Source organism: Uloborus diversus, chromosome 7, assembly GCF_026930045.1.
Source record: "Uloborus diversus isolate 005 chromosome 7, Udiv.v.3.1, whole genome shotgun sequence".
In the NCBI taxonomy this organism is placed as follows: domain Eukaryota; kingdom Metazoa; phylum Arthropoda; class Arachnida; order Araneae; family Uloboridae; genus Uloborus; species Uloborus diversus.
In genome coordinates this window covers 171,029,154-171,053,679 of record NC_072737.1, presented here as the reverse complement: position 1 = coordinate 171,053,679, position 24,526 = coordinate 171,029,154, and the positions used below count along the sequence as shown (strand labels likewise).

At 35.9% G+C, this 24,526-nt stretch overlaps 1 protein-coding gene across 2 annotated transcripts in view; it reads left to right on the top strand.

Annotated features, from left to right (window-relative positions):
* Nucleotides 1–14,390, top strand: part of LOC129225562 (cytochrome P450 4V2-like) — a 73,178-nt gene extending 58,788 nt beyond the window's left edge. For both annotated transcript variants that reach the window (XM_054860008.1, XM_054860007.1), the window contains exons 9-11: nt 2,182–2,248; nt 5,960–6,139; nt 14,146–14,390. In XM_054860008.1, coding sequence (XP_054715983.1) covers nt 2,182–2,248; nt 5,960–6,139; nt 14,146–14,309 — 411 coding nt within the window. In that variant the 3' untranslated portion in view covers nt 14,310–14,390. The remainder of the gene's footprint in view (nt 1–2,181; nt 2,249–5,959; nt 6,140–14,145) is intronic.
* The last annotated feature ends 10,136 nt before the right edge of the window (nt 14,391–24,526 follow it).

Here is a 24,526-nt window from a genome sequence, read left to right as displayed (position 1 = left end):
CGATATCGTGCCAACTCTTGTTACCTCTTGGCAGACTTTCGCTTCTTGGCAGCCGTCAATGATTGTTTTCTTCAGTACGCTGCACGATAGCTGATGTCGTTATGTGTAGTTCGTATCTGCGGTTTTTCTAATATGTTTTTCTTCAAATAAATGTGTAATTAAGATGACTGCTGTTAATGCTTGTGCTCGTCTGAAATAAATGACATTTTTCAATGCTTCATTTTAGCAACTCTGGCTCTTTCTTATTTTCAATCGGTTTTGATGAAGATTTTTTTTTATAAACAAAAGCCAACCTTCTTGAGATGGACTATGCTGGAATCCCCACCCCCTCTCCCAGAAAACGCTTCATACTAAAAATGTGCCTTTAATTTATTTTTGGAAGTAACTTTCTGTTTTAACGCATACATTTTATTGTTGTTCGATTAAGTAGCCATGTTAACTTTTGCAAACGTTCGTAGAATCTGTTCTGAATTGTTCATCTGAGATTTATTTTAATTTTAATCAGGATTTTCGTTACTCTGTTCCCCCCCCCCTTTTTTTTTATTGAATGCCTAAAAATAAAATTTCTGTACATTGAAACAAATGCGGTTTGTTATTTTGGTAAGATCCAGCATCGGTCTTAGCGCAAACGAGATTTTACAGTAGAACTTCTTTTACAATTTATTATGACTTTTTTTTAATGTGAGTGTATTTTTTTCATTAAGATCAAGAAGCAGTTAATTCATTAATAAAAATGTGTTACTTACACCAATTAATGTAATTTAAGATTATTTACTTCAACAATTTAAAAAATACTTATCGCCTGAAATTTTTTGAAGTGTAGTTTATATCTATGTTTTAAATTTCGGAAAAGTGGCGACTAAATGAAATCGACACTACCAGCCACTGGCGACTAAAGAATGACACAATGCTTGCTAAAAGAAATACCGGGTGATCTAAAAGTCAGAAAAATGAATAATCCGCAAACGAACAAAGATTTAAAAAAAAGTTTAGTGCGGTTTGCATTAAACGGATGAAAAAGAAGCCGGGATTTGTATGGCAACGAAAAGTTCTGTTGACGACCAACAGATGTCGCTGTCGGATTTCTGATGTTGGATCAGGCATTGCAGCAAACGATATAAACGAGCTGATGTGTGCATCACATGACTTCCTTTTACTCCAATTTTAATGTCATTTTCCCATTATTGGCAATTTTAATGTGATTCAATAGTTTATTCTCTAAATATCACCACCAGTGGCCAAATTGAAACAAGATTTTTTTAAAAAAAAGCCAAATTTCTCGCCAACGTGGCGACAAAATTTGGCGATTAAAAGGATGGCGATATATCGCCAAGTGTCCGCAAAATTATAACACCACTTGAGTATACATCGAAATTAACAATGATTAACCCCCAAAAAGGCGCAAAAGACCACTTTAGAAACAACCGAATGCAACCAAAAGTGGAGGTGCACAATTAGACCCCACTAGGAGTCTACGTACCAAATTTCAACTTTCAAGGACTTACCGTTCTTGAGTTATGCGACATACATACGTACATACGGACGTCCTGAGAAAAATCTTTGTAATTGACTCGGGGAATGTCAAAATGGATATTTCGGGTGTTTATACGTTCTTAGGCACTTATCCGCGTGTGGTCGAGTTGGGAAAAAAAACTCAACATTAATTCGGGAGTGAGCAAAATGGATATTAAGGCCGAATTAGAGTGAAATTTTTTTCGCGAATACAATACTTCCTTTTTTGTAAAAGGAAGTGAAAAGGAGGTAGCGGCAGCAGGTTATGCTAATCGAAGCAAATATGCATCGAAATGCTGTCCGTAATTGAGAAAGCCCTCTTAGTTAAACTATATTATAAGAATCATGGAGAAATAAAAAGCTATAGCATTATCTGTTGGTCAAAAACAGAACTATTTTTGTTTCGTTGCCACACAAAATCCGGCTTCTTTTCCATTCGTTCAGGGCAAACCATATCTTTTTATTTTTATTCGTTTTCGAATTATTCATTTTTAGAGTTGATCCTGACTTTTGGATCACCCTGTATATTGAATTAATGTCAAAAATAAAAAAGGCAAAATTTTTAATCATTAATTGAATGTAATGGCTTAAATTCAACCAATATATCTGTATCAATGCCTGCATTTAAAATAAATATTTAATATTGCGCTGTATTTTGACTCTTCCTAGGAATCTCAAAGGCTTTATCCTTCAGTTCCAATGTTTGGAAGACAAGCAAATGATGAAATTGTTATAAGTATGTATTACAGATTTAATTATTAGCGGTACAATAAGTTCACAGCACAGCCAATTTCATTTCCATTATATCATCAGTTTTATGACTTTAAATTTTTAAGCATTTTTGTAATTGGATTTGGTATATTTATTTAGTAAATAGATCGTCTGCACATTATTTTCTATCAACCTATTCGCAATTCCAATAAACAATAGGAGGAGCTGCAGTCACTGGTTAATGGCGGCCGAAAGAGGTAAAACAAACAAATGCCATAACTATAACTATAATATTACATTACAGTACAAACTGTCTGAAACCTATATTTTACCACAAAGAAAAACCCGGAACAGAATGTGTTACCTCTTCGCCACAAGTGTATTCAAGCTCTGGATTAACGATTTATCTTCTCTAATGTTTTATTTTTCTTTTGCATTATTTAATTTAATTATCGTCTGCGCTATTTTTGATTGTTTTTCTCGGAGTGGCAACGCAATATATATATATATATATATATATATATATATATATATATATATATATATATATATATATATATATATATATATATATATATATATATATTGGAATGTTTTGGTGCAGTTGTATGGGTCGTGGGTTGAAAGGGTGACCGGTTAACTCGGGCGCATCGGGGACTAACCAGAAGCTTTCTAAGAGATTATCGGTTAGCCGATCACATATGAAAACATTCTACGGACACTCATCGCACTAACGTCATCAAACCTTAATGAAATTAACTTCCATTTTTAATGATAAATTGACATTGCCTTATAAAATTTCTAAAAATTCCCAAACCCTGCTAATAAGTGGAGAAAGCTATTCAAAAATTAAATTTGATACTAATGAATGAAAAATTTACAAAAGATAAAACATTCATCCAGCTACAATAAAATGATATAACTTATTATCTTTCGAATGCGTCCTTCAACCACCTACTCATGTCATCTTTTTCTCTGAAAGATGCATGGGTGACCTTTCCTTGACCTTTCTTGAGAGTCGTATATTCTGATTCTAAGGAAATAAACACATTCAAGTAACCTTGACTCGCGTTTTTCCCGTTTAGGGTCTGGAACAAGACGGTATAATAATTAAATTGCTTTAAAATTTTGCCCCAAATTTAAAGAAAATGAAAGATTTTTGAAGTAGAATTTGCAAACACGTTATGCTTACTTTTTTTTTTACCTCAATGGCATGCCATAAGCAACTGCTACTTCTGCTGCGAAAATGTGATGCAGAAAACAGAGTGATGCAAAAAAAAATAAGTGATACTAATACACACACATATTCGCTAATACAGTCGAACCTCCATGTATCGAAGTAGCAAATTGCCGGAAAAAAATCGATATATAGAAATTTCGATATATAGAAACGATCTTATTTTATCCTAAAAATCTCCTAAAATTGTAAAATTAAAGCTAATTTTCGTGCATGAAACCCAATTTCTAATTTATACGAGCATCGGATTAAACGAAGGTTAATAACTGAAAAATTAACAGAAATTACATTTTTGTGCCTTCATACATATTCATTCTCCGACCGTTCAACTTGATTCGCAACATGAGGGGATTTTCGTTTTGACAATGTAATCGGGAGAAAAGTAAAAAATCAATCTACTTAACTTGAATGATTTTTACTGAAGCTAAAAAGAGTAGGAATGATAATTAACAGACAAAAAGAACTTGAAACTGATTTTACAGTGTTACTGGTTACAACTAAGATTTGAAATAAACTTGAGGATATATAAGAATTTCAGAACGGAACAACGACTTAACTACACACCCCTCAAACCCAGATTTCTTATGAGTTTCTTAGCAACTTTTAGTGAACATAATTTTTTCCCCTAGCCTTCATTTTTCATGAAACAAACAGTTTAAAATGTAAAAAAATCTACGAATGTCTCGAGAAAAATTTCGATGTATAGAGATTTTTTCGATATATAGAAACAATTTTTCTATGTAATGATCATTGAAATTTGCTGGGATTTCGATGTATAGAAAATTTCGATATGTGGAAGTTCGATATATGGAGGCTCGACTTCTTTTTTTTTTTTCAAAACCATATCTTGAATTATTAGCAGTTTTGTATACCCCATCACATCGTTTTTTCGCGCGAAAATTTCGAGTTTTGAGCTAAATAAGCGTCGTTTGTAGAAACTTAAGGCTTACTTCTAAAAATCTGACGAAAATTGTAAAGAACTTTGGCGAAATTACTTCTTCACTTTGAAGATATTTACAAAAATTCAGCATATTTTTTTGGTATAATTCTGCATAATCTCTGTGGACAGTTACTCATCTTCGACAGCCCGTACCCGCTTTATGTCCCTTACGCTCCCTGGTTACGATCGCTCGATAATCAGCTATATAAGTGCAATTTTTTCAGGAAAAATATTTTTGTTATCAGCATTTTTCCAGCCAGTTGCGTATTGCGTGTGTTGTGATATGATCATCGAGAAGGGGTAAAAGGTTAAGTGAGTGAAGCCTTCAGTTCTGGAAGCAAAGATCCCAAGCCACGTGATATCTATGAAAGTAAAGTATTGGAAGAAAGTAGACTTCTTCCACTCGTTTTACGTAAAACGTGTCTCCCATTCGTCGAAGTGGAACCATGTGACTTGAGATCTTTGCCTCCGCATTTCCCAAGCCAATGATTGGACTTGCTCCCTCCAGAGCCTGATTACCGCTGGGGCATGTGGGGCACAGGTTCCTCCTCTTAGATTTCAGGGGGGCCCAAAATCCCCCCAATTTTTCATGCTAATTAAAAATAAATAATGATTTCACTCAGAATCTAGAGTACAGTGATATCATTTACAGTTTTGCAAATGCCGAGACAAGGAAAAAATCTGTTCGTTGATAAAAATTCCCCTTAAAAATGTGATCTCTTTGCAAATCAGAAAACCACTCGAAATTTAGTCTGTATTTACTATTAAAAGTTATTAGATAATTTTGGTATTTACGGTTTATTGCAACAGGCTAACCACATTTTATATATTTATCGTGTGCTACTATATCTCTTCTACTTTTTAAATGTATATATTATATTGTGATATGAGGTACCACCAAATTTAGTATGGTTGTGTAAAAACGCAAGTATCGAAATATTTTATTGCTTCAACATATAAAAAAGCGGGAATTGGGGGGGGGGGCACAAATGAATTTTGTATCCGGTGTGTCTTCATATACCTTCCTATTCCTATTCCTATTCAGAGTCACAACTGACTACAACTGTATTTATGTCGAGGACTGCATACTAAGTGCCTTGCCTCCATTATTTTATATACCGATAGATGGCAGCACCATCGCCGGGTCGAACAGTTAATGAGAATTTAGAACTAGTCCAGGAGCTAATAGCTACCTGGTGCTAGCACCCCCAGAGGTATCGTTTCACTTGGAGGGCATTGAGACCACGAGCATATTTAACGTCGCCCAGTCCCCTTTAATGACGACGGCGGGTCTTCGACCATCGAGGTTCGAACTCAGGACCCTCCGGCCCCAAATCCAACACTCTACCAATCGGGCTACCACGACCCTTCATATACCTTAGTCGGACCCTAGGGGGGCCCTGAAATAGAAATGTGCCCCATGTCCAATCTCAGGATGATCGGGCTCTGGCTCCCTCCAGTTACTAATTCTTGCTCTAAGATTGTACTAAGCACTTTTGTGTCTTGGTCTAATTGATTTTTTTATACTTCGTTCTCAAAATGTTTTTTCTTATGAATAGATGGCTACAAAATTCCGAAAGGAGCCGCTTGCATCGTGATGTCATACGTGTTGCATCGGGATCCAGAAGTCTTCCCCGATCCAGAAAGGTTCGATCCAGATCGGTTTCTGCCGGAAAGTACAGTGGGGAGACACCCTTACGCGTACGTTCCTTTCTCTGCCGGGCCAAGAAATTGCATCGGTGAGTCATTATTCCTGTTATTTTATAAATGCATTAGTGTTACCCGCACGGCTTTGCCCGTAATAGAAAATTAAAAGGTCTTTTGGTTCGCCTGTGTATTTACATATAATGTATGGTGAATTTTCTCCCCAATTGGCTTGGTTATGGTTTCACGTAACGAGAATTTCGTTTTTTTCTCGTCCGTCTTATGAGAATTTTGTTCTTAAAATCGGAATAAAAAAAGAATCACATCGAATTTTCGAAAAATGGCTTCGAGGTGCACACCCCCATGCTACAAACTAACTTTGTGCCAAATTTCATGAAAATCGGCAGAACGGTCTAGGCGCTATGCGCGTCACAGAGATCCTGACAGACAGAGATCCTGACAGACTTTCAGTTTTATTATTAGTAAAGATAAAGATGAAAGCTGATTCTTAATAAAATACGAATTTGCACACTTTAATGTCTCTTTTTCAATAACACATTAATCTCTACCGAAATTACAATTGATTAACTTTCAGCGTGGTCATTTTTACCACAATTAAATCGTCCTTATTATGTCGAACAAAAGTATCTTTACTAATAATAAAGCTGAAAGTCTCTCTATCTGGATGTCTGGGATGTCTGGATGTCTGGATCTCTGTGACGCGCATAGCGCCTAGACCGTTCGGCCGATTTTCGTGAAATTTTGCACAAAGTTAGTTTGTAGCATGGGGGTGTGCACCTCGAAGCGATGTTTTGAAAATTCGATGTGGTTCTTTTTCTATTCCAATTTTAAGAACAAAACTATCATAAGATGGACGAGTAAATTACGAAAATATCATAACGTGGAACCGTAACATGGGTACAAACCAATTGGCGAGATACGAAATTATCATAACGTGGAACCGTAACATGGGTGCCTGCCAACTGGCAAGAAAATTCACCATACATTATTTGTAAATATACAGGTGAACCAAAAGACCTTTTAATTTTTCTATTATGGGCAAAGCCATGCGGGTACTACTAGTTACTAATAATAAAGCTCAAAGTCTCTCTGTCGAGATGTCTGTGACGCGCATAGCGCCTAGACCGTTCGGCCGATTTTCATGAAATTTGGCACAAAGTTAGTTTGTAGCATGGGGTGTGCACCTCTAAGCGATTTTTCGAAAATTCGATTTTGTTCTTTTTTTATTCCAATTTTAAGATTATTTTCCCGAGCAAAGTTATGATAGAATAAAATATAAATAAATACATCTGTGCTGAAATTTAAATGATAATTAAAGAACATTATAGTATACAAATTAATAAAATAGTTGCACACAAGTTTCAGGGCTGCAAGCAAAACCGTTTCCAATTCAAGAGATGTCAGTTTTTCGACAAAAGGGCATCCAAAAGAATCCCCGCAAGCTTTTGCTTTCCTTCTTTACTAATGCTCTATTTTACAATGCCCTTTTTTTTACAATGCCTCTTCTTTTCGTTAGCAATTTAAAATATGAGATATAAACCAAATTCAAAAAAATAATAATAAAAAATAAATAAACATAATGCAACTGATTTGCACAGACAAATACATTTCTTAAAGAAATTCAGAAAATAGAACTAAATTTAATTCTAAGTAAAAAAGGAATTAGATTTAAAAATTGAGATACAAATCAAAAAAAAATTTATAAACAAACTAGTGGTACCCGCACGGTTTTGCCCGTAGTTGAAAATTAAAAGGTCATTCGGTTCGCCTGTATATTTACAAATAATGGATGACGAATTTCTCGCCAATTGGCTATGTTCATTCGCTCTCCCATTCCACGTCATGATAATTTCGTAATTTACTCGTCCATCTTATGATAATTTTTCTCCGGAAAATGTTCTTAAAATTGAAATTGCAAAAAAAAAAAAAATCGAATTTTCGAAAAATCGCTTCGAGGTGCACACTCTCATGCTACAAACTAACTTTGTGCCAAATTTCATGAAAATCGGCCGAACGGTCTGGGCGATATGCGCGTCACAGAGATCCAGACAGAGACTTTCAGCTTTATTATTAGTAAAGATAAAGATTGGGCCTCAAGGCGAAGAATTCTGGCTGATTGAAACCCCTCCCGCTTATAGTTACACCTTCGAATTTTCCTGACAGATAAAAACAGTCAAATAAACTATCTTCGATCTGATTCAACTTCTCATCGCCTTAAAAATGCAGCATTTAGCAACATTTTTTGACCAGCAAGCAGACCGGTTAAATTTTCAAAAATAATTTTTCAGTCCGGTAAGTTTCTCACTTGACTGTTTTTGACGTTCCTTTGATTTTTCCCACCGCCACCCTCCGCAGCATCACCGTCGACGGGCTCCTCACGATGCTGCTCCTATAGCGAAAGCCGTCTCCAGGTTGCATCCATGTCCTACACACACGCGCATACATACACAACTACACGCACACACAAACACATACACACACATACACACACACACAAACACACACATACACCTACACACACATACACCTACACACATACACCTACACACACATACAACTACACACACATACACCTACACATACACACATACAAACACATACACACACGCATATATACAGACACCCACACATATACACACAAAAACATACACACACACATACACACCACTACCCACACATTCATGCCTGCACACAGACACAGACACATATGCCTACACACATACACATACCCCCCCCCCCCCCCCACACAGACACAAACACACATGCCTACACACACATACACATAACCCGTACACACAAACACATACCCCCACACACAAACACACACGCCTACATACACACACTCGTGATTGCGAAAAACATAATTTGAATTCAAGATGTCAAAATTCAAATTAATTTTTTTTTCCATCTTTTTTTTTCTTTCTAAAAGTAAGTAAATAAATAACAAGCAATGTAAAAAAAAGGAGTATTTAATTCCTGGTAAGTTACCAACTTATAGCCAGGGCAAAGGCAGAAATACATGAAATACAAAGCCAGCACAGTCAGCAGTCCTCGGCTGGAATTGACTGAGCTGGCGGTGTATTTCATGTATTCAGTTCCTGCTTAGATCAACGAAGAAAAAAAAATTACTTTTTATTAAATAATTACAACTAATATAAATAGACTAGCAGTGCCCGCACGGCGATGCCCGTGCGTCCCTGTTTTTATGCCAAGTTCGCCGCCTACGGCGGCTGTTTAAATAAATTTTAATTAACCTATATCTATCTTTTTCGTATTTTTTATACCTATTTCCAGTTGCAATTTTGTGTCATTTCCCTTTTTACGCCAAAATTGTCGCCTTCGGCGGCTATCTACCTATACGATCTATCTCTAATTTTTGTTATCCGTCTCTATTTATTTTAACCTCTCCGCCCATTTCCTAATCTGAACAAAGATCATTTAAAAAAACTGCGCTTTTTTCATTGAATTAAATAGCGCAAACAAAAAACTCTCTCCTTGTTCACCGTAGTTTGCAAAAAAAAAAAAAAAGAAAAGAAAGAAAGACCTCCTTATTTTAATAAAATTAAGTACGGGAGAAAAAATAGTTAATAAAACAACCGCTCAGTGGGCATTAGATAAATCAAGTTGTAATAAATATACGCATTCTGACACCAAGCAGCTTAAAACATTTTCTTTTTACTTATTTTTTCCAACAAAACGATTCAAACACTTGATAGTTTATTGAAATTTCTTTTCAATTCACAAAGTTTGAACAGAACAACGTCTGTCGGGTCCTCTAGTAAATAAATAAAACATCATTTCCCTCCCAAACAATGACGACAGATATTAAAATATTTTTAAGAAATTAAATCGAGAAAGATGGATTTAAAAAAGGGACCACGGAAATACAAAATAAAATAACTTTAAGGAATTAAAATGCGAAAGAAAAGGGTTAACAATTTGAATGCAAATGAGATTTTTTGAACTGGATTCAAAAAGGCTTGTAACTTTTTTTCCCTTCGAAATAGAGCTTAGTTTTTCGACCACAGGTCGAGATGGGTCTGGAGAAAAAATATCGCTTTTTCCAATGGTGTAAAAAAGAAAACTGTGGGACAATTCCTTCACTTTTTATTGATAGATTAAATAATTTGAATTCAAGACGTCAAAATTCAAATTTTTTTGAGCACTCACATTGTTTATTGTTCTCACTTGACTGTCCTTGACGTTACGCTGATTTTATTTTCCCCCCGCCTCCCTCTGCAGCACCACCGTCGACACCGAGCAGCTACTCCCGATGCTGCTCCTCTAGCGAAAACCGTCTCGTCTTCAGGTTGCGCCCATATCCTACATGCACGCATGCAAACATACACCTACACACACACACATATATATATACACACACACATATACATATGCCTACATGTACACACTCGTGATTGCGAAAAACATAATTTGAATTCAAAATGTCAAATTTCAAATTAATTTTTTTATTTTATTTATTTTTTTTTAATTTATTTTTTTATTTTTTTGCGAATAAAAATAGCTACTTAAATGCAGCAATAAGACAGATAAATCGTAATAGACTGCCGTCTGCGCGTAATTTTAATTGTTGGAAAATGCCACGGAAATATAAGTTCGTTGCTTGAGGCACCTGGGGCCTCAGGTCTGGGGCCGGGGTCTTCCCCGGTTGGGGACATGGCTTTATTTTGGCGCAGAAGATGGTTGCGTGGATGTATGAGAGATGTGGCTTCCTCTAACGGGAGTACCATAATGGTTAGCCGAAAGCTCTTCAAAGTAAATTTCAACTAAAATTCTTCTTTATTTAAATAAGTTTAAGTTTTTTTTTCGCTTCCGACATATTTTTTTAAGTTTATACTTTTTTCCCCCGTGCGGGATTTCTAAGCTATTTGAATGAATAAAAATAATAAAATAAAATTAAGACAATGATAAAATGTTGATACGAAATTTAAAAAAAAAAATAGTGAAATGAAAATAGATAGGAGCATGCTCCCAGCCAGAGTGTAGCACAATAACTAGAGTCGAAACGAGGTATGAACCCGATAAGGGATTCACTCACCCCGTTTCGAATTTGAAACTAAGCTAACAGAGCGCGAGGCCTGCGAGAATTTGCCGGATCCAATGGATCGTAATTTGGAAGGTTGTTAAGTAGTGGATTGCCAACACGGGGGATGTTGTAGTGAAATCTCTTGGCGAGCTTTTTGCAAAAGTTGTGGAGCGTCGGGATGCCAACCTCTTCCACCAGCTTGTCCGTACGGACGTACCAGGGAGGGTCGCACGCCGCTCGAACCATCACTCTGCAAGTTCTCAACTCTGTTAAAGTTAGAGATTGCAGAAGTCGCTCATATGGGCGCTCCATAGGTAATAATGGGTCTTAGGCAGGACTTATAAATGAGCAGTTTATTATCCGTTGATAAAACGCTTTTTTTGTGCAGGAGACAATTTAGTGGTTTTTTGGAAGTGAGGTACTTCTTGCGTACCTCTTCAATGTGAGGTCGCCAGGTTAAATTACGGTCGAACGTTATGCCTAAATATTTCGCCCGCTGAGACCAATCAATCGGGTCGGTATAAAGATGCAGTTTAATAGAAGGGAGCTCAGTTGTTCTTGTAAAAAAGCAGGTAGCTATACTTTTGTTGGCATTAACTTTGATTTTCCAAGTCCTTAGCCAGATATCTAGATGTGTTAAGTGGTTTTGAATTGCTGAAAAGGCTTGATAAAGTCCCTGAGCGGAGGCTAGTATGCAGGTATTTCTGATGATTTTTTTCAGCCTCTCTGATTAGTTCTGTGACTCTAAGTAGTTGTGTTGGAAAATGACCAGAAAATATCAATGCTTTAAACTTTTTAACTGTTGCCATCTTGTGTTGCTTAACAAAAAAAGTTCGTAATTATTTTAAGCAAGGCTTTTGAAATAATTTTCAATTTTCATTCTTTGCTTTGCTTTTGAGATAAATCGGGAATTGGGATAGTCGTCAAGTTTTGGCATGTGTAATTTTGTTTTTGTTGGGAATATTGCTTCCTCGTCAAGCATGGGGAGGAATAAGAATAATACGAATGATATAGAAGAAAGTTTCGTGATGGCCACAACATACTAGTTTAATAGTGTGTATAAACTTGCGAAGGGACTGTCCACAGATGATGTCACTCTTTGAGGGGGAAGGGGTATGTAAAATTGCGAGTTCATGACAAGGGGGAGGGAGAGGGTAACAAAAAATGTCACATCACGCATTTCTCTTTTTTTTTTTTTTATATAAAAATAGGTTAATAAAAAAACGTGGCATGTGACAAATTAGTTAATCTCAGTTTCGCCAATATTTAAAATTTTCCTCTCCTTATATCAAGAGGTATGATTGAAACTGAACATCAGGGGGAAGGAAATTTCTCGTGTCAACGAAATTGGGAGGACACCGACAAGAGAGCAGGGGTATGGTGAAGTGTGACACTTTGTGACAAAAGAGGGATGGAGGATCAAAAAAAGTTGAAAAAAAATAAAAAAGGAGGGAGAGGGAAGGATGGATGGGAGAGTCAATTATGAATGATTTCATTCAGAAAGCGTGTGACAATGAATTAGGAGAAAATGTGTTTTCCAAAAAAATCATAATAATAATAATAATTTGAATTTTGACCTCTTGAATTCAAATTATGTTTTTCGCAATCACGAGTGTGTGTATCTAGGCATATGTTTATGTGTGTGTGGGGGGTATGTGTGTTTGTGTGTAGGGGGTATGTGTTTGTGTGTGTAGACATGTGTGTTTGTGTGTGTGTGCAGGTATGAGTGTGTGGGTAGTTGTGTGTATGAGTGTTTGTGTGTGGTGGGAAATGTGTGTGTAGGCATATGTGTTTGTGTCTGTGTGCAGGCATGAGTGTGTGTGTAGGTGTCTGTATGTATGTGTATTTGTCTGTATGTATGCGTGTGTATGTATGTGTTTAAGTGTGTGTATGTGTTTGTGTATGTGTATGTGTGTGTAGGTGTATGTATTTGCGTGTGCGCGCGTGTGTGTGTGTGTACAGTTTTGTATGTATGCTTGTGTGTGTAGGATATGGATGCAACCTGGAGACGGTTTTTGCTAGAGAAGCAGCATCGTGAGGAGACGGTGATGCTGCAGAGGGTGCTGGCGGGAAAATAAAATGATAGCACATCAAAACAGTCAAATGAGAACAATAAGCAATCGTGATTGCTCAAAAAAACTTTTTTTTATTGTAACTGAAAGGGCTTCTTTTTCTGGTTTGTGCATCCCCATCATCGCGAGGATTGCCATTCACGCTACTAGTACTTTGTGCAGTATACATTAGTATATAAACTTTTGAGAAAAATCAATGAAAATTCTGAAAAGTAATCACAAAATTAACCTATAAAATGCTTAGGATAAGGATGTTTTTCAATGCAGAATGGTAAAAATATTTGGGAACCGGTTAAATGTTAAATGTTTCCGGTCAATCGATTGAGAATTCTAGTACTACATAGTTAATGGGGTGGTTTCCTTCACTCAAAAGTACTTCTTTTAGTCATTGAAATGGATAGAATGGGCAAAAAAAAAAAAATTACATGAACCCAGAAAATACTTTCATTTTCCCAACAGTTGTTTTAAATTAATTTTTTTAAATGTCCCATTTTTCAAACAAGGCGTGGTCTTTATGACGTCACAAATGATGCATTTTGGCGCATCTTTCTACCACGTTTCTACGTTATGATAATCAAACAGCGAATTAAAATTGCGCTCTACGCTTGCTATCAACCATATCGTTGCCAATACACGTGAGGAAAGATGCGAATTAAATATTTTGTTCTGTGAATGGCAACATTGAATGGCATTTCATCATTTGTGATGTCACACGACAGAAGTGTAAACCATGAAAGCGCAACGATTTAAGTAATTTTTTTAAAATTTCAAACTTAAATAAATTATTTAAAAAATGGTCAGATCCTATGTTTTAAAGCATGCTCTTTCAGAAAAAAATACTTTTAACATTTTGGAAACGACCCCATTTTAGCTCGAAATTATTGAAATTGCATATTGACTCTCAAATTTCCACCGTACATTTGCCCTCTGTATTTTAAAATATTTTGTTTTCAACTTCTTTTAGGTCAAAGGTTTGCTATTATGGAAGAAAAAATAGTAGTGGCCAACATCCTCCGTAGTTACAGTTTGCAGTCTCTGGAGCAAAGAGATCGGATCACACCTGCACCAGAACTTATTTTGCGATCAGCTCATCCTCTGAAGGTCAAAATAACGCCTCGCACTCGATGAAGATTATTTTATTTGTTGCTTGAATGTAAATAGTATATTACTTTGGCGAAAGGTTTTTAATAAAATTCTTGATGTTTTTCATCTAGTGTGTGTGAAAGTTTTCAAGCCCCCGTTCGAATTATTTCAGCTGAAAGTATCTCTGTCTGGATGTGAAGAGGATGTTTGGATGTCTGGATCTCTGTGACGCGCATAGCGCCTAGACCATTCGGCCGATTTTCATGAAATTTGGCAGAAAGTTTGTAGCAGGGCGGTGTGCTCCTCGAAGCGATTTTTCAAAAATTCCATGTGGTTCTTTTTCTATTCCAATTTTAAGAACAAAACTATCATAAGATGGACGAGTAAATTACGAAATTATCATAACGTGGAACCGTAACATGGGCTCAAGCCAATTGGCGAGATACGAAATTATCATAACGTGGAACCGTAACATGGGTACAAGCCAATTGGCGAGAAAATTCACCATACATTGTTTACGAAATTATCATAATGTGGAACCGTAACATGGGCACAAGCCAATTGGCGAGATACGAAATTATCATAACATGGAACCGTAACATGGGTACAAGCCAACTGGCGAGAAAATTCACCATACATTATTTTTAAATATACAGGAGAACGAAAAGACCTTTTAATTTTTTATATTACGGGCAAAGCCGTGCGGGTACCGCTAGTAATATATAAAGATAAAGCTGAAAGTATCTCTTATCTCTGTATCCGGATCTCTCTCTGTCTGTCAGGATCTATGTGACGCACATAGCGCCTCTACCGTTTGGCCGATTTTCATGAAATTCGGTACATTGTTAGTTTGTAGCATGGGGGTGTGCACCTCGAAGCGATTTTTCGAAAATTCGATTTTATTCTTTTTCTATTCCAATTTTAAGAAAATTTTTCCGAGTAAATTATCACAACCCTGAATCGTAAATTACGAAATCATCATAACGTGGAACCGTAACATGGGCGAGCCATTTAACATAGCAAATTGGCGAAAAATTCATCATCCATTATTTGTAAATATACAGGCGAACCAAATGATCCTTTAATTTTCTACTACGGGCAAAGCCGTGCGGGTACCACTAGTACTTACATAAATAAATAAAAGCTGCGATTAAAAAATTTCGTTAGTGGGTGCTTTTCAAAACGAGCGACAGTTTGGCATCCTGACTTTTTCTGCTTAATTTCATGCTGATAAATTTTTTTTGGCACTGAATAAGCAGGTAGTAAGGCATTGTTTTATACACTTAGGGGGGGAGGGGATATTCTAGTCTAGAGACTTGATTTTAAGGTGATTTGACGGACGTAATAGAAAAAAAAAACAGTAGCTATTTTCACTATCCAGTTTTATTAATTTTTTTATTGATACTTTAAAATTATAAAAATGCATATTAGTCGAAATCGAAATTGTAGCTGGTGGAGGTTGGCAAACTGGGAACTCTAAAAAAGGGGGATCTCCTGATAGACGCGATTCCAATCCTCCAGGTGTACTGACACATAAAGTTTGAGTTAATTTTTATTAAACAAGGATGTAGAATTGTCTGGACGTAGCCGATTTGAAAATAAAATTTTTTCACAAAGTGGCGTCTTTTTGGGAAAAAAAAAGTTTATTTTTTTGACTCCTTTTTTGAACTTTGGTATTTTTTAAAAACACTAAAAATCAAAAATTACAAAAACCCATAGGTGGAGACAATTTTGATAGTAATAAGAAAGTGTGTACCAAATTTCAAGTAAATCGGTGCATTAGAACTTGAGATATCTTGTCAACCGTATCGAAAAAACTAGTTTCGAGAAAAACACGTTTAAAGTTTGCAGTCTCAATTTCGGCAAAAAAGTTTATTTTAACAAAATTAACTGTAACTCCAAAAATAATTTGAATTTCCATGAATCCTCTTAGAAATTTATTCTTATAGGTCTAAACTTTAAGAGTCTGAAGGGAAAAAAATCGATTTTTTTTTTTTTGTTTCACACTTATTAAAAAGCTGAACTGTGAGCACTGGCACATTGCTAATGTTTTCACATTATGAGTGATTGAGATTTGGTTGCGTTGTTTTGGACATTCTTGAGATATGATATTCAAATAACTATACATTTTAGAAAAATTACAGTCAAAACTCGACGATATATTTTTAAAAGTTAAATTACGTTTGAAAGTGGGGCGTAAAAGAAAACCTAATGCACACATGTCTGGGTATTAGGACTGGGCGATATACCGATATATCGTCATATATCGAAATATAACTATTACCACGGTAACGATATTTAGATTTTTATCCGTCCGATATATCGGTTGAAACAGAAATACGGGACATAATTACGGAGAAATTGAAATAGTGACTCAAAAATACATAACTTTTTATAGTTCTGTATGATGGATGAGGGCTTGAAATTTCAAGAAATTAACTGCATTCTTCAATCAGTTATTTTATTTTTAATTATAATACAAGGGAAAATTAAGTACAGGGCCGCCGAAGGTCAATGAAGACCCATTGTCAGATTGGTCTAAATCCCATCCCCCTAAAAAGTTTTCAAGAGCGGGGCCTTCCTAATAACCGCGCCCCTAGTTTCTGACGAGGCTGATGTGGCCTCTCGTGGGGCCGTAAAAGTGAATGCGTGTTGCTTAAAAAAGCATTTTAATGCAACCAATTAAAAATTAACCAATGGAGGTATCAACACGGTTCTTAATTCTAATTAAACGTAAACCATTGATATTACGTTGAATAAAAGGTTTGCGAAATATACTGAACAGAAATGTTTGTATTAAAAAAGAAATGAAAAACGAAAAAAACTTAATGAGATTAAATAAAATACGCCGCCAGCTCAATCATTTCCATCCGAGCTGTCGTATCAAAAAGAGCGCAACTCATAACTGAATGAAAATAGTAGCTTTATCTTTGATATTACCATAATAAGAGGGGAAAATTTTTTATCATAACACGGTAATCCAATTTTAAAGCGTTATCGCCGGCAACCCAGATTTGAACTTCCCGCCAGACATTACTGTTAATGCGCGGACATAGTGTTTTTTGTGAAAATAGTACGCATTAACATTAATGCGCGGACATAGTGTTTTTTGTGAAAGTTGTACGCACTAACATTAATGTGATGACATAGTGTTGTTTGTGAAAGTTGTACGCATTAACGAAGATGGAATTCAGTTCTACCATGCACAGGCGTATGTTCTTTGTGAAAGTTCTACGCATTTTCGGAAGAGTAACAAGTACCAAGTATGATTGAAAAAGCTGAGCTTGTCGATTGATGACATTTATTGGATGGTTTACCAAGATGGTTTACCTAAGACCGTCGGATTAAGTCAAACAGTAAGTACAATTTTTAAGCATTTTTTTTTTATTTATTAATGTAACATAAATGAATAATATACATAATTCGTAGATTTTAAAAATTATGAAAAAATTCATTGAAATAAAAAAATGTCTTATAATTTATTTAAAAACGCAAAAAAAAAGAAGTTTACTGTATTAATTTTGATAATATTCAGATTTTTTCAAAAAATAAATAAATAAATAAAATAAATAAAGGAATAAATAAATAATTTTTTTAATTTTAATTTTTTCCCCCGAAAATATTTAAGTTACATATCAAATTGCAGTGCATTCATAGCTGCATTCTTTAAAGATTTATTATTAGTATTTTACTTAATCTTCTCAACTAAAAAGTAAAAAGTCTTAAAGCAAAAGCTATTAAATGACTAAAAACAAACTATTTAAGACATCAATACGAAAAAAAAATCAAAGTACATTCAAATTATTGAGACTGCTCAAATTGAAAGATTTAAACAAACTATTGAATTGAATATTTAAAACTTTTTCGTTGCGAAGCACTTTGTCATGCATTCAGCTATACCATTGAGCACGCCCTCCTCCACCCCCCACCCCTACAGGAAAGTTTTGAATTAGAGAAATAATATTATATTTGGAAATGTTTTTTGTTGTTTTTCGATCCTTTGCACCCCTCCCCCCCCCCCCAAGAATATATCGATATATCGAAAATATCGACATTTGTTGAGCGATATATCGCGGTATTAAAATTCTGATATCGCCCAGTCCTACTGGGTATACTAGTCATCACTTCTTGAAAATGGAAAATTAAAGTATTTTTTCTTTTATTTCTCGAGAATATAACTTTATTTAAACAAAGAAAATGGTTTTGAGTCAATTTTTCTACATTCAACAATATTTTTCATACGCAGCTTTTAGGGATATGAATGTCAAAAAAATTAAAAATGGTCGAGCGCACCCATTCGTTTGCGCATGCGTCAGGTCTCTTCTGATTTTATCAAAACAGGGGTGACACAAAGAAGGAAGTAACGAGCAAGCAAAAACTGAATGCATCGGGAAAGTGCGCTTCCTTAAACCATTACCCCTTTGAAATACACCGCCAGCTCAGTCATTTCCAGCCGAGGACTGCAGTTTCGTGCTTTTTGAGTTCTTGTACTGTTCTGAGAGTGGCGGTTCTTCGCGCAACACGTCTGACAAGAGCCTCTCAGGCAAGTTCAATTGGATTTAAGTCGGGAAAGCAAGCAGGCCACTGCATACGGAGAATGTTTTCACTTTGCAGTGTGTCTGACGATACGCGCCCCAGTGTGGCCGTGTATCGTCGTCCGTAAAGAGAAAGTCTGGACCTACAGCCCTCCTAAAAAGACAAACATGGTCCAGCATAACATCTCTGCAATACATTTGCGACGTATCGCTTTCTTATTCAAAAATGTAAAACGGTGTTCTGCCATTGTGCATGATGCTTGCCCATACCATAACGCCTGGGCCGTACCGATCACGTTCGCAAACAAATTTTTAAGCATATCGTGTTCCACGCTCTCTCCACAGTAGTTGGTGACCAGAATCACTTGTCACACTGAAAAGAGATTCGTCAGAGAACATCCCTCTAGACCAACTTTGACGATCCCACAACATGTTCCTTACACCAGCGTAATCTCTCTTGACGATGGCGTGGTTGAACTTAAATGCAACGTACGGGCTTCCGTGCATACAAACCGACATTATTTACTCGCCGTGAGATGGTTCTTGCAGAACCATGCGTACCGGTAGCGGTTGTTAGATTTGCAGCTATCTGTCCAGGATTGAAATGTCTGTTCCTTTTTGCGATGAGGGCGACATAGCGATCCTCTGAAGGTGTGGTGCTTCTACCACGACCCCCGGCATGCTTTTGCAAAACATTTCCACCTTCAGCGATCGTCTTTAATCGGGAGATGGCACTTTTTGATACACCCATTGCAGCAGCCACAGTGGTGACACTTTGACCTGCCTTCAGTCGTCCAACCGCTCGTTCACAATCGTAGATACTCAAATGATGTCTTGATGACATTTTACTATTAAGTATTTCAAGAACCGAAGAGAATTTCAGAGAAAAACCTTTTTTAACATCCATCACGACTTTTGTTAAAAACCAAACAGCGTGAATTTTTGTACGAATCTTGAGCGTGTATGCACTGTCTTTTATACAGATAACGAGTCTTGGTCTACCACGCAATCTTAACTTGAATTTATTTCCATTGGCCAAGTGGTTGAGGTACGAATTTGCATAAATCACTTGTTCCTTAGCAATTGTCAAACAGTGTAGAAAAATGAAGGATCGCCAGAAAAGTGATAAAAGTACTTTTATAAATAATTCAGAAAACATGAGAAGGATTTTAACAAGAGCGTAGGACAGGAAGTGGAACGCCCAAACATTTTGTTAGTAGCTCAAACAAGTTACACAAAGCAATACTAATGGATACATTGGAAAATTGCAAAAGAACTGCAACGGTTAAAGAAAAATGATGAATAAAGCAGAAAGTAAAAAAATTCGAAATGAATAGATAGTACCGCAAACTGATAAAAAAAAAGGAAATTTGTGATTGATTGAGAACTAAAAATTTGAAGATGACTTTTTTTGACTAATTTTTAAAAAATGCGATTTTATCGCAAACGCACCAATTGAATGTTCCAAACTGCTCACCGTTCAAAAGAACGGTCGTTCATTTTTTAAGTGAACGTTCGTTCGTTTAAGGATTCGTTCTTTTTGACCCGTTCGTTCGTGAACGACGCATCCCTAGTCAGGGCTGGCAAGTTTCTGCCGGGGCGGTTAAAACCACTGGTAGAAACCGGTTAAAACCGGCATGGCAAAAACCACTTTCTGCCGCATTTTCGGCAGAAACTGGCAAAAACTCTCAAAATGACAAAAAAAAAAAAAAAACCTATTGACAGACAGTAGAAAATGCATGGAAAAAATAATTAATTGTTAACCAAAGCACAGTTTAATTTACAATATTATCACAATTCGGAGTCAAATGTTACATTGTTTGGACCATGCAGTTGCAAATTGGGAGTGAAGTTGGAAAAGGTGGTTCCAAAAATCTAAATAGTTTCCCAATTTAATGTGCACGAATGAGGAACTTTAGAATATTATTGCAACAGAAGAGCTAGCAGGCAATGCATCAAGGAACAAGCAATATTCATAAAACTTTCAAATTATATATTTTTTTAAACTGGTCCATCATGTAGTAACTAGGGCAGTGGTAAAAATTCGACTGGAAAAGTTTCGAGAATTGGGGCCAATTTGTTTTGTTGTTGCAAAGCTGTGATACTAAGTACAAAATCTAGATTAATATTGGGACGTAAAATTTGACTTTCTTCTTGAAGCACATGATAATTGCAATCACAAGCAACTTAGATGAAGAATATTTGCGAGCAAATTACAAGCAGTAATGCCAGTTTAATTCTGTAGGTCACTCCTCTATCCTAAGAACCCATATGATTTTCGTCCTTTGTTAGATTAATCCAAATATTACGAACATCAGCAATAGAAAAGTTCCCTTTCTGAACTAAATCAAAGGCACTAGCATAACATTTTATTTTTTACAATGATGAAATGAAGTTTAATTTTTTAGTTTAAACAAATATCATTTAGTAATTACTTTAGTTTTTTAAGACGATTTAAAGTTTTTGCCATTTTCTGCCGGTTTTAACCGGTTATAACCAGTTTCTGCCACTGGCACGGCAAAAACTAGTTTCTGCCGGCAGAAAGCCAACCCTGTCCCTAGTTGATGCTATAATTTATAATGTTTTATTTTCTAGATTCATTTTTACCCAGCATGAAGATAACTTTGATAGCAGACGATATACTTAAATACAAATATAATTGACCGTAGAATGAAATGCGTTTTTTTTTTTTTTTTTTTTTTTTTTTTTAGCAATTATGATTGCTTATTGTTCTCACTTGACCGTCTTTGGTGTCCGTGCCTTTTTCAGCTTGGACCAGGGACCTGTGCAGCACCACCGCCCTCTGTAGGCGCGACTGCTCCGGTCCTAAGCACTGTCCTCCCAGATTCTGATAATCCTAGTCGGTGGCATCCGTGTCCTACGCACACGCACGCTCATACACACACACACACACACGCTTTCATACACATACACACACGCTTTCATACACATACACACACGCCTAAACGGGACATACACACAGGTCTATACACACACACAAGTCTACACACACACATACACACACCTGTACACGCGTAACCGCCCAAGAGGAAGGGCAGGCTTGGGGGGAAGGGAGCCGTTTCTAGAAACAATAACTCCAATGAGTCTAAACGAGTCCTATCGCAACTCGTGATTGCGAAACACATAATTTGAATTCAAAATTTCAGAATTCAAATTATTTTTTTTCCTTTTCTTTTTTTGCATGAAAGAATTAGATATGAATATTTTGCATGCATTTCGTTTTTAAGAAATTGCATTTTGAATAAAAATTTAAATAGAAAAAGCTGAATATTTACTTGAACATTTACGCAAAGTTGTATTAGTTTTTATTATCGACCTATATCAACTATTCAACGGTAAACTAATTTTAGTACTCTGCAATATTTAGTACAATAAACTGCTACATTATTAAATATGCTGCATTACTAAGGTATAAAAGTCGTATCTACAAATTACTAAGGAAAAAAGTGGTAACTGCGCAGATACCACTTTAAAGGCTTTAATATTTGTCACTTACGTTCAAATTGCCTTAGCAAACTACGCAAAATGTGCATTTACTACTTTTTTTTTTAAAGCTTTTTTTAATATTTTGAGTTCACAAATCGCCAAAAAACTTGAGATTTAGGTAAATTAAATGACTGATTACCATCTGGTGACAATAATTCAAATTTCATAAAATGTGCAGATACCACATCTGTGCTTAGCACGGCAGTATAAATCTTTCTTGTGCTGTCATTTGTTAATAAAGAGCTCCAACCTCTCCATTCAATGGCACAACATACCTAAATACTGATTATTAACTATGACACGACCAGGGGTGCCAGCAGGGGGGGGGATTATGGCGCAAGTTGCACCATCTAAATTTTTGGGGGGGGGGGTTTAAATTTATTTAAATTATTTTTTTATGTATTTATTTGAATTTATTTATTTTAATTTATTTATTGATTTATTTATTTTTAGTTTAAATTATTTGTTTTATTTTATTCTGTTTATATTTTATTTCATTTATCTATTTAGTTTAGCGCAAAACTTTTCAAAAAAAATAATAATAATAGTTATAAATAAATAAATAGACAAAAAAATATATTTAAAAAGTAAATTTAAAAAAAAAGGAGAGCTAAAAAATAAAATAAATAAGAAGGGAAAGAGTTGAGAAAAAAATTTTTTTTTGGGGGGGGGGGATTTGTGCCATTGAACTTGGGGAGGATGGGCACCCGGCACCCCTGGACACGACAACAACAAGTTCAGCATTTTTAATTTAGAACTTTCATTGCACTGGAAAAAAGTGGACGAAATGGAGAAAATAATCTATAAATTCAATGCAAATGCATCTAAAAATTATAAAAGCACCAAAAATGTTCTTCGCACTACGCGATGTAAAAATTCCCGTTTCTCCAATACCCTTACTTTACTTTCAATTATTTTATATTGGTAGAAACTTTCGTCTCATGAGAACTTTCGCCATTGGTTCCCGCCTCATCATGTCAGCCCGCCAAAAGTGAGCCAATGCGCCAACTCAAGCAGTCTGTAAACATCAGTCACTTGTTGATTCGATTTCCCGTTCCGATCTCTTATTTTCAGTGAAACTAATTACGCTTTGAGTACAACATGGATATCGCTGAAGAAGATTTACTGGATGTGAAACAAGTGTATTCGAAAAAGTGCGTTGGAGAAAGTTCGTTGGAATGTGTGTTCGTGACATGGAAAATATCGAATTTTTCGTCGAGAGCGCGAAAGGTAGACAAAGAATTAACAAGTGGTGAGTTCCATTGCTCAGATGCAACTTGGCTGTTGCGTGTCTATCCGAATGGATCAAGGTTCAAGAAAAACGTTGGAAATGTTGGACTTTACTTGGACAAAACCCATTCCACCACGCAAAAACACGTGGTTAATATGAAATTCAGCATACCATATAAAGACGGAAAGTACAAATGTTTCGAAACCAAACAAACATTTCTAACAGGCGACAGAGGTTGGGGATTTGAAGATACCTTAAGCAGAAGTGAAGTGTTGAGAAAGAAAAATGGATATTTACCCGGGGACGTGTTGACTATTCATTGCGATATCACTGTTTCTCCAGAAATAGATTCTCCTGGAGTTTCATCAATAGACACATCGAAATTTCTCACAGGTAAAGTGGTTTTGATCCTTTCACTATTTAGTTATCAAGTATTATGATTAGGGACTGCACTGTTCTCTATCTCATTTATTATGTCACACTTATTTTCAACATTTTTGATCCTCCCCCCTGTCACGAAGCGTCACACTCTACCCTACCCGGGGGGAGTAAATTAGCGTAACCTACGACAAGGGGGGGGGGGGGGCTTATCAGATGTCACGCTATTTTTCATAAACATGTTAGTTGAAAAATAATGCGTGATGTTACAGTTCTTGTTACTCCCTCCTTCCTCCTTGTACCAAATTGTCATGATTTCACGAATCCCTCTCCCCTCAAAGCGTGACATCATTTGTGGACAGCCCCTTTTGTCTTATTTCTTGGTACGTAATTCTGTACTTTTGCAGCAAATGTCGCAATTGCAGGATAAGGTATTTAATTATAAGACATATGATCTATTTTTTGACAAAACTACATGAAAAGTTTTAATAACAATATAAAACTATTTTAAAAATATCAATAACAAAAACGTTCTAGAAACTTCACCTCTCAAAAGTCAGTCATCAAGACAAAAAACAGCTTTTAAACGTCTGGTAATTGGTTATTTTTTT